The sequence below is a fragment of the Vigna radiata genome, chromosome 2 (assembly GCF_000741045.1).
Source record: "Vigna radiata var. radiata cultivar VC1973A chromosome 2, Vradiata_ver6, whole genome shotgun sequence".
NCBI classification, from domain to species: Eukaryota; Viridiplantae; Streptophyta; class Magnoliopsida; order Fabales; family Fabaceae; genus Vigna; species Vigna radiata.
This window is the reverse complement of record NC_028352.1, coordinates 25,285,577-25,296,456: the sequence shown is the minus strand read 5'-3', so window position 1 is coordinate 25,296,456 and position 10,880 is coordinate 25,285,577. Positions and strand designations below refer to the sequence as shown.

Here is a 10,880-nt window from a genome sequence, read left to right as displayed (position 1 = left end):
GTTTCTGAGTCATTTTACAAAAATTTCTCATTTGGCCATATCAGATTTTATTACGATATATTTGTTCCCTTTTAAAGGTATCTTTCCTTCTATTTGTCATTTTCTCTTAATTTCAAAAAAATAGTTATCATAACTGAGATAGGAGATGTAATGGCACACATAAATATCAAACCAGTGCCTAAAAACTCTTCTTTTACACAGGTAATGATACAAACAGTATCATCCCTTAAACTGTTTTCTATCAGAAAATTAAACATTTAAATTATAGGAAAAAGACAGCATAGCTGAATCTGGTGATAAAAGTAGAACAACCTCCTTTTTCTACCTTGTAGTTATCAGCTCTATGTATATTTAATATTCAACACATTTAGCTTCAACATTATATATTTTCTCAACAAAATATGCCAATATTGAATTCGATCAGGCATAGCATACAACAAATTGTACTACAATGTTGCAGATGCTAAATGTTCCTCCTTGTTTCAAACTAATTCTGATATTTGATCCACAGTAGATTTTGATTCAAAACAGGAAGACCATAAGACAACCATAGTAAATTAATTGTCACTGTCAAAATTATAGTGTCATGTCTAAGAAGAAATGACAATTATTTTATCTAGTTTTACTTCTAAATTAAAGAGCAGAACCAACAATTGTTCCATCTATCTTCATCCGAGGTCCATCACTTCGTTTTGGTTACATTACTGTGTTGATCCACATACTTTCTGAAAAATTAAATAGTTCACTATAGTTTAAATCTGACAAGATTTTAGTGTTCTCACATTAATAATTGAAGACAATTCTGCAATCATCTAATCATTGTAAAAGCAAACAAATTCATCATAAATGATGGTCTGTGATTGAATGACAGGATAAAAGTAGTTTGCATCGTCAATGTATTAAAACAATTCAATCTTTTGAAGTTTTAAAACAATTCCATTCAGGTCCGAGACCCCACTTTTGATTACTTTCTTAGGAATACAATTAAAATTTTAAAAATAAAATTATTAGAGTCTATCAAAAAATTCAACCCAATTGAGATGTATTGGAATCTTACCAAAAGAAGCATGCAAGTACTGAGAGGTTGTTAGCAAAGTACTAAAATAAGGATTTCTAAGATAGGAGTGCATAATAGCTTTACTAAATTTCCCTACCGTAAATGGTAGCATATTGAATGATTGAAAGAAAACGATAGGTGCGGATTTCAGGGGTTCAAAACACAATCCATATTTTTAGGACCAAATACCATGTCATTTTATGTTTGGCTGGAAGTGGTCTCACTCAATAGAGTAAAAATTTGACAAGATATTCCCAACTTGGGTTCAATTTTCCAGACAAGAGGATTCAATTTCGCCTGTGCATCAATCTTCAAGGGAGCCACCTTTCTCAACAATGACGTATTCATCTGGTTAATTAATGATACGTTTAGAATATCTTATTTACAACTTGTGTAAGTAACTAAGAGCTTATATTTTTAACTTGTTTCAATAAATTCTTCAAAAACAGCTTATGGATAAAAATATTATTGATATGAAAATAGTCCTTCTTCAGTTATAAAAAAACCAATTATTCAGTAGTAAGCACTGACTTAATTTACCCAAACATAAAGATCAAGTAAAGAATTACAATTCTGACAGATGACAACTGCTCAAGCTTCATGACAATCCATGCAGAAGGGTACTCATTGCATCAAATATCATTTTGGTTAGTGTGAAAGTGAGAAACATTTTGGTAAAGCATTATACCTTCTTGCCGTTTCAAATTTTCAATACATTCTGCAATATAAAAGAAACATTTTTTAATGCTTCTACCGTGGAGGGAACCACCTCGCCATGCATCGTATCACATTCCATAATTTGCTCTTCTTCGCATCATATTATGTAATTGCTACATTAGTTCAACATTAGACATAGCCTCATATTTCCCACTGTATTATCTGTATCAGAGAATTGTAATGAATCTTATGCACATGGCATCATTAAGCCATTAGAGACTTCCATTCTCAAAGAAAAGCTGTCCCTTAGGCCTCTTAAGAAACGATGATAAATTCAACAGATAAAAGACATCACATTTCAAAGCTAGAATATAGTATACATGACAATAATTGAATAGGTAATCAGTTTGCAAAACTGTTGATCATCACTAATGTCATGTGTGAGAGAGTTAATTTATGAGGTCAATGATCCTCTCTGTCAGGCGTCAGGGAGAATAATACATGTTGCCGCTACTGAGAAGCACAAGGGAGAAAAACAGTATCTATGTCAAGCAAAAGACTAATAGCAACATTCCTAACAACTATTATGGCCAAAAGAATCGCCAAACCTCCCTATAAATACAAAATTAGGATGCAAGAATTCATGCTGATTTTAGTCCATGAATTGACTATGAGAATCTTCTCTTTTTAAAGCTGTCTAAATCACCATCAAGCATGACAAGATCGTCTTCGTCATCAATTACTTCCAACTGCTTTTGATGTTTTGCTTCCGCAGTGGCACTTGAAATGTCAGTCTCATCTGGAAGCTTTCGCTTCTTCAAGGTTGAAACTATAGTTATTTCTTCATCCTTTTCAGAATCCACAGCTGTTACTACTGCATCTGAGGTGCTTGCACCATTGCCAACAGATTTGTCTTTATTTTCTGTTGCTGACACTGGTTGAGTCCATCCTGAGAGAACCATCCCATCAGGTTCTTTTTCTTCATCAAACTCCTCCCTGAAAATTACTCAGGAAAGAAATTACTTTAAAACAAGAGAGAAGGATTCGTGGAGATGAGAACAAAAACTATTCTCTCAAAACAAAAAACCAGGTTCAAGTAAAAACCTGTGTTTGATGTTAATACTGCAAACAAATTCCTGTTGCATATCCTCCACCGTAAGCATTGTTCCACCAGTTACTGGAGAAGGAAGCTCAGCCAGGACCTGAAAGTGATAGGAAACAGGCTTTGAAACAATCACGATCACATATTTTTCCAAATCAAAGACAACAAATATACCTTTTCAAGGTTGGCCTCATAAATGGCAATCATGTCGTCCTCAACATCACCAGCTTCATAAAGGAGATTTGAAGCACACATAATAAGAGGAAGGTTCATCCCTAGTTTTGCCTTCACAATTTTTTCGACGAAGTCTTTCAACTTTGAACGGTTGGTGTTAATTTCAAGGGATAAAGGTGTCTGTTTTGCACATAAAAATTTATTGAGTGAGCATGTTTTTAACAATGACTACAGGCAACATACATAACAAAGGGAGATTTTGCAAACCTCAGAACAAACATAACAAGACTTGTTAGGTTCAAATGGCTCCACTGGCATAAGCAGCATGTTTCTTGATGGATGTTCCAGACAATATGTCATTCTATGAGACGTCCAGAAAAGATTAGAAAAAACATTAAAAACAGTAAAGTTGAATTGTAAACTACAAAGTAGTACATTAATCAAGAATTACTTAGAGAAGCAATGAGCACCAAGGAAAGAACAGGAAGGATAAGACAACCTTCAAACAGAATCTACAATGAATAAAAGATATAAGATACACAAAAATGAGGTCAGGACAAAAACGCTCAGCAATATAGGGACAAAATTTCCCTTAAAGATCCATGCATTTTGCTCGTATGAAAAAAGCCACAAAAAAGGTACTGTCTTTGTACCCTCTTAAGTCATGATTAAGGGGACTTTTTTTCAGCCTTTTCTGCAGAAAAATGTTTTCTCAACTATAACCAATGGTTTATGAAATTTATAGTAATTATGTATTTAAAAAATTGAAAAAACCTTGTAAAGAAACCAGTATCACTTTTCTCAAACAAAGACACAAAACTAAATTTCTTTTAAACCTTTAAACAACCAAACAAGCCCCGAGCAATCTTATAAAATCAGAATGTTATTCAGTTGCGATAAACTATACTGATTTAATATTTAACGAACTAGAATGATAATTATCAAGCATTCAAAATGAAATATGGGTGTAAGCTCTACAACCTAGCACCAGCAACATGATTATCCATTGCACTGTAAAAAAATTGTCAATAGCCAGTAGGTAGCATTTTCTGCCAAGGTAATTTTTGCTTAAAATGACATTTCACAATGCTTCCTCAAACCCAGACATTAAGGTAACAAAGCCACTTTCACATCACTACAAATAATTTAAAACAGAATACACAGGAAGTGGAATCACATCATACCTACAACTTTCAATGTCATTTTGCAGCACCTTGATTGCTTCAATGACAATCAACCCAGCAATAACAGCATTTGTAGTCGCAACAGCATGCACAATATTACCAGCAATACCTTTAGCTTCAAAAAGGCTGTGCAGAGGGATGCCAAAGGAAGCAGCTCGTATGTTTGCAGCTGCAGTAACAAATTCAACAGCCAACTGATCATCTTTATCAAATCCTAGATTGCCAATCTCCTGCTCAAAGATGAATTTAAAAATAAAAACAAAGTTGTATCAGATATAAAGATAATATTAAAATATGATAAATCCAAATAAGTATCGCAAAAGACCTTTTCCCTTTTTGTAAAAAATAGTCGCAATGCTTCAAGAAATATTTTCGAGTTTTCTTTGAGACTCCAAATATCCTGTGGATTCTTCATACCCAAAGATGTCATGGCAGATACTGATAATTCATCATCACACGCATTATTTTTCTCCAAATTTCCATTTTGTTGAGCCAGTTCATCAGACAGAACATCCTTGCTGTATATAGGCTTTGGTCTATTACGATTTTTCCATGTCTCGTCATTAGACAAGGCTAATTCAATGTTATACCCAAATACATGGTCGAAAATTTTCCTTCCATATTGATCAATGTCTTCATCTTTCCTACGTTCAAATACATCCTCTACATTTTCTGAAGAGCTAGCACCATCACTTGATCGAACATTCAAGTCATTTCCCTGATTCTTATCCCCAAATAACTTGGCAAAAAGTAGGTCCTTTGCCCACACAACACAGTGAACAAACTGCCATAAACAATGGGAGATAAAAGCTTAGAACTCAATAGACAGAAATTTGAAGCAAACATCAAAATTCATACTTATTTTGCAAACAGGAAAGGCAAAAGCTTGAGATTTAAAAATTTATCTATTTTCCTAAATATAACTAATATGACAGCCTTCAATAATGCTAAAAGGTATTTATCAAGTACCATCCTTCAAGATTCAACAATGCAACATAAATATCCCATTAATTGAAAATCCAAATAATCGTGAACAACCTAAAACTTCTATGAATTACCCCGGCTATATAGTTTTATATTTTCTGTCCCAAGATACAAAAGACGTGACTAACCAAACACAATCAATATATGACCAGTAATACGACCTAAAACATTGTAAACAGTCATAGACTACATGTTTGAAGGCCTATAACTCAATATAACTTTAATGGACAATCTAACCAGTGTAACCCTAATGAAAAATGACAATAAACCATACCTTTGATGGGGTACTTGTGATAGTACAGACAGGATATGTCTTGGGTGCTGGTTTAGGCTGACACTCATAGCACTCTGTTCTTCCCTTGACATGTATAGTTACCTACTTTCAATTAAAACTAAATCATAAATTTGATTGAGAAAAGCATTAAATTGCAGTAATTAACATGTAAAAGTTGGCAATACAGAATGTCAGATACATGTTTCCATGAAAGTCCATAGACAGATGGGGTGACAAAATTAGCAAAAGAAACGGCAAGTATTAAATATCAAACCTCAAATGTCACACACAATTATAAATTACAAATTTTAAGAATTGAAATAGAGGACGAACCTTTTAGTGGATAATCTCATGACAGAAATTAAAGATCTAACGGTATCCACATGTTGAAACATAAAACCATGCACATAAAACATGTTTTCCCAATAAGAAATTAGCTTACCTAGGAACACTGTTGATAGTCACTAATAATAACCCATTTTCATAAGTCAGATAATAATTTAAAAGAAAAACAATATATATAATATATATATATAGATAGATAGATACACTTATACAAAAATAACTATCAAACACAAAAAATTACCACTCGTAATCTACTAAGTAATGCTAAAAGAGCATCCAACTTAACATGGATATCACTTACTCAACCAAATAAATGCAATTAAATTACCTGTCCAAGGAACCCAGTAGTTCCACTTTCAACCAATGGAACATTAGCTGCCAGGCACAAGCGATTCACATGCCGGCGTGCATCTAGATTGTCAAGTCCATTTAGAACAACGTTAAATTGCTTAAAGAAGTCCACATTGAATTCAGGATCTTTGACATTTGCATGGTATGGAGTAATGTTTATGTGGGGCCTAAATTTTAACACAGCATCCCTAGCAACCTGATTGAACACTTCATTAGATGAATGCACAACTGAAACCTATACCATTAACAATAATAACCATAACAGTTCAAACTTACTTTAGCTTTAGATTGCCCGACATGAGATTTTCGAAATAAAAATTGTCTATTCAGGTTACTGACTTCTATTGTGTCCATGTCAATCTGCACGTTAGAAATGAATTACGAAAATTTGTTAAAACATATCCATAGCTTAAAACAATACAGTTAGATCAAGAGAGACAAAAATGACTAGTGAGCACGTGCACACACACATAATATTAACTCCTAGTACATAAGGCAAGAATTCATGGGTTGACTAATTGCTGACAATAAGACTGCAAAATCAATGTTAATGGTCAAACCTTTATCCAGGAACTAAATTTAGTAGAAAGGGCGGCATTGTACAAAATCAACAAGGAACAATTGTGGGATGGATATTTTGACAAAAAAGGATGGTGAGAATTTACACACTTGAGCTATATTAAGATAGTTTTCAGCCCAGTAAGCTTATATTAAACAGCTCTTCAGGTTCCAAAACTATAAATAGAAGTTGTCTTTCGATGACATATAACTGTAAAAATACTGGACGTGACAAAATTTGCCCACAATTAATGATACATTGATTACAAGAGGTAAGAATCTAACTTGCAATAATAAATAATAAAGTTATCAATCTAGGTAGGAACACATAGTGACATACTATGAAAATGCTATAATTGGATAACATGAAGAGGGGCTGTGGACTTAAATATGTTTTTAGTTCCTATAAATTAGTAAGTTTTGCTTTTGGTCCTACAAATATTTTTCTTTGTTTTTCATCTTTGTGAATTTCAAATAATTATTTTTAGCCCTTCTAAAATATGTGAATCTTGATTTTATTCCCTATGAAATATTTTTCTCTAATTTCCATCCCTCCAAAATTTCAAATTACTATTGCCAATCCCTAATATTCATTTTAAGATAGATAAATAGCAGTTCTTTAATGGAAATTAAGATTTTTTTAGGTGTCACATGTTGACACCATTTCACAACACTAATATGTGTCAATTGGAATGGTCACTTAACCTTTTGTCCAATGCATATACAGTTAACTAGTGTTATATAATAGTAGGGATCACAAGTAGTGACTTTTAATTTGAGGGACTAAAAACAAAGAAAACAAATTAAAGACACCAAAATCAGAAACTCACTCATTTTACATGAACTAAAAACATATTTATGCCTTATTTATTAATGCAACTTGAATATTTGTAATACAAATATAAATAATCAAAGGAAAAAAATTTTAAAAAAAATAAAGACATGATAAATAATGAATTACATTTTACACAAAATCACCATCAATCGAGATATGCTATCATAAAGTCAATACCATGTGGGCAAATAGAAAAAGTCACATAGCAGTAGACATATATACCAATTATTTAGTACAACTAAAACAGTTGGACCTACGCAAGGCACATGCTGCAACCACAACCCTAGTATCCACAATAGTGACTAAAGTCACAATTGGGAAACAGAGGAAATCAACTTAATAGTGCAAGTACCACATAGTAGCTATTTAGCAAGACAAAGTACGAACATAGCAATGAAGTCAAAAAGTGAAGGATGATGAAGTTAATAGAAAAATGAACATAACAAAATAGTAAAAATTAGATGTGAACTGGGAAATCTAAAGAAAAACCGAATACATGAAAATGTTCCGGTATGAAGGAACACATGCCAAAACAGAGGTAACTATTTTGTGGAATGGTAAACAAAAAGGGTTTCAAATCTTCTTATGATGAAGCCAAAAATGTGTTAAAAATGGAGGAGAAATCACAAATTTGTCAGGAAAAAAACCTAAACAATCTTGTTTAGTGGGTAAAAATGGCTTTTATGAGCCCATAGCATTGTTATGCCATTATAACAAGTGAAAAGCCATAACTGCAGCCGCAACGGCTGGCTGTTGAAAAACCCTTTGCTATTTGAATCCATCCGTAGGGCAGCTCCACTATTGATTAATATACTATGATAATAAATATATACACAAGTAAATATAAAATTATAATAATAAGATATGGTCCTAGATGAAAACATGTATGGCAAAAGGTCACAACACACTCAGGATTCTATTCAGTAGTAACTATGAAGATACTCGTTCTGAGTACAACAGCCTCCAGCATTCAGCAGATCCCCCGTTATCATTAACCTATCACCCTCAGCATTGAGTAGCTACACCATCTCTACCAAAAAAAACTAATTTTAATTAAAGTTCAATTCTCGAAGATCTTATTAGCCATAACTATAATTACTAAAACTCAAGATTCCCAAATAAATACCAAGATCCACAACCACCCACTAACTAACACCGTAAATCCATCATCCTCAACATCAATTACGAAAGAGCAATTCAGGTCAACAAACCGCAAGCTCCAAAACAGCAGCCCCAACAATAAACACTCCATTCTCCCCTGAATACAGTTCATACTCAAAAGCATGAAAACCTGCTCAAACAACCCACCTGGTCCCAACACTCAAAAACTCTTCCTCCTTCAACAAAACATTGAAATTCGTAACGAAAAGCAAACAGCCACCAACTACGGGAAAGGAGCAAGGAATCAAACTACCAACAACCCTCCTAAAACCGAAAACTAACAAAGCGATTTTAAGCACCACACTGCACCACCCCAAACCTCAATACAGTATGGCAGCCCAAACAACACTAATCCCTCGCGGTCACAGACACCTCCTTAATAAAACCAAGGCGCGAAACATTTGAAACACCCATCTCGCGAAACATTTGAAACACCCATCTCACGAAAAGCACGAAACTCGAAACTTTAACCAAACCCCAACAGCACAAAAGCCCTAAACAAAACACCCAAAAAACTCAAACCCCAAAAGAATAACAGAAGAACCCTTTCCTTTAAAATAACTGAAAAACCCTTTTTCTTAAAATAACCTCAAAAACCCAAATAGAGAAGAAACTAACGATGTGAATGTCAGGGAAGCCGGAGAGCGCGAGAGTCTTGAGAAGCTCGCAGCCAATTCCACCAGCACCAACCATAAGCACTTTTGCATCCTGAAAAAACCCAAAACGACATAAGTCGGTATAAAAACGACAAGACACTCGTAGTGGAAACGACAGAGAGAAAGGGAGTACCTTTACAACGGCGGAAGAAAAAGGAGGAGAGGCCATTGGAAGTGAGACTGTGGAGAAGAAGAAGAAAAGGAGAAGAAAAAGAAAAAGAATGTTGAAAAAATCACATGAGAGAGTAGAAGAAAAGAAAAAAATGCAACGAGGTTTTAAAAATTGAAAAGGGGAAAGTGGTGCACGGAATCGAACCGTTGACGTGAAGGAAGTGGCAGAATCTAAGAGAGTCGTCAGGGAAAAAGCGCCAAACCCCAAAACGAAGCCAAATCGCGCAAAACAAAGTATTATAAATAAAACGCACAGAATTGTGGGAAATAAGAATATCGTAACACCGACACAATGTGTTTGGTGTTTGTTAAACTTCTCACTTTTGTTTTCCAATTATTGTTAGCTTTTGAAAACTATATTCAAAATCTGAAACTGAAAATGTTTTTAAACAAAGCAAAAGATTTATCCATGACACTAATGTGATTATTTAAACAAAAAAGTTCCCTTTTGAATGGCTGCACTGGAATTATTTTGATAGTTGGTATGAGTGATTTTATTCCATAAATAACTACTATTTTAGATACATTAAATTATTTAGACAATAAAACATAATCAAATTAAAGAACAAAAGCAATTGAAATTTATCTGTCAACCGTTTTTTCCTTTACTTATTTCAATAATTCTTCTACTTATCTTAACGAGATTGTGAAATAAAAAAAAAAGTTAGAAATTACAATTTGTTTTCTTCTATTAAATTTTTTTGTTGAATTTTATGTTAATAAATAAATATATTTTTTTGTATTTTTTTTACAGTCAGTTAATTTTATTACGTTATTCAATAAATATATATATAACGTTATCTTAAAGGACTTGAAGAATAATAAAAGATATGAGTGATTTTTAAAAGATGTTATTCTGTTATTTAAAATATTATGATAAATATAATTTTTATTAATTGAGATTTTTTTTCATAAAAAACATCAATTTTTATATTTTTTTTCTAAAACTTCTCTCCTTCTCTATGATAGAGTATTACAAATCCAATTTATTATAATTAAATGTATTAAGTTCGTCTTTTTAAGTTAGTTTAGCATCTTGAGCTTGATCTCTTATCTTATTTAATATATGTGACTCAAATCGAATATTTATTTATATATAATCATGAGATTATACTTAGATCTCTAATTAGGATTTTTTTTTTTTATGTAGTTGTTTTTACCCAACAGTTATAGTATATTTTGAGTACTAAAGCATTTAGAAACAACATTTTGAGACATAGGTTCTCTATTTTAAAGAAGGGAAATTAGTAATATTTAATTTAATAATTGTACTTATTTGTTTGAATTGATGTTTTAGTATTGATTTCAATTGTATAAAGTTAAAGTTATGATGTGAATGTGTTATATGATGATTCACTTGTATGAAATGTA

General features: G+C 32.7%; 1 protein-coding gene across 1 annotated transcript; it reads right to left on the bottom strand.

The window, feature by feature from the left end:
- Window positions 1-2,043: 2,043 nt before the first annotated feature.
- Window positions 2,044-9,739, bottom strand: LOC106756440 (SUMO-activating enzyme subunit 2). Its single transcript, XM_014638873.2, has 12 exons — window positions 9,655-9,739; window positions 9,472-9,518; window positions 9,301-9,390; window positions 6,405-6,488; window positions 6,106-6,324; window positions 5,433-5,534; window positions 4,500-4,958; window positions 4,175-4,404; window positions 3,258-3,351; window positions 2,991-3,170; window positions 2,819-2,916; window positions 2,044-2,710 (listed from the first exon to the last, which is right to left on the bottom strand). Exons 2-12 carry the CDS (start codon window positions 9,505-9,507, stop codon window positions 2,383-2,385), a joined length of 1,920 nt encoding a protein of 639 aa, XP_014494359.1. The 5' UTR covers window positions 9,508-9,518; window positions 9,655-9,739; the 3' UTR covers window positions 2,044-2,382.
- Between the last annotated feature and the right edge of the window lie 1,141 nt (window positions 9,740-10,880).

Bases quoted from the DNA above. Each gene is read 5' to 3' on its own strand.
- LOC106756440 (XM_014638873.2), bottom strand. From the start codon at position 9,507: ATGGCCTCTCCTCCTTTTTCTTCCGCCGTTGTAAAG. The intron at 3,352-4,174 runs GTATGATGTGAT...GACGTCTCATAG, and splicing joins AATGACATTGAAAGTTGTAG to AATGACATATTGTCTGGAAC. The intron at 3,171-3,257 runs GTTTGCAAAATC...TGTGCAAAACAG, and splicing joins CTTGTTATGTTTGTTCTGAG to ACACCTTTATCCCTTGAAAT.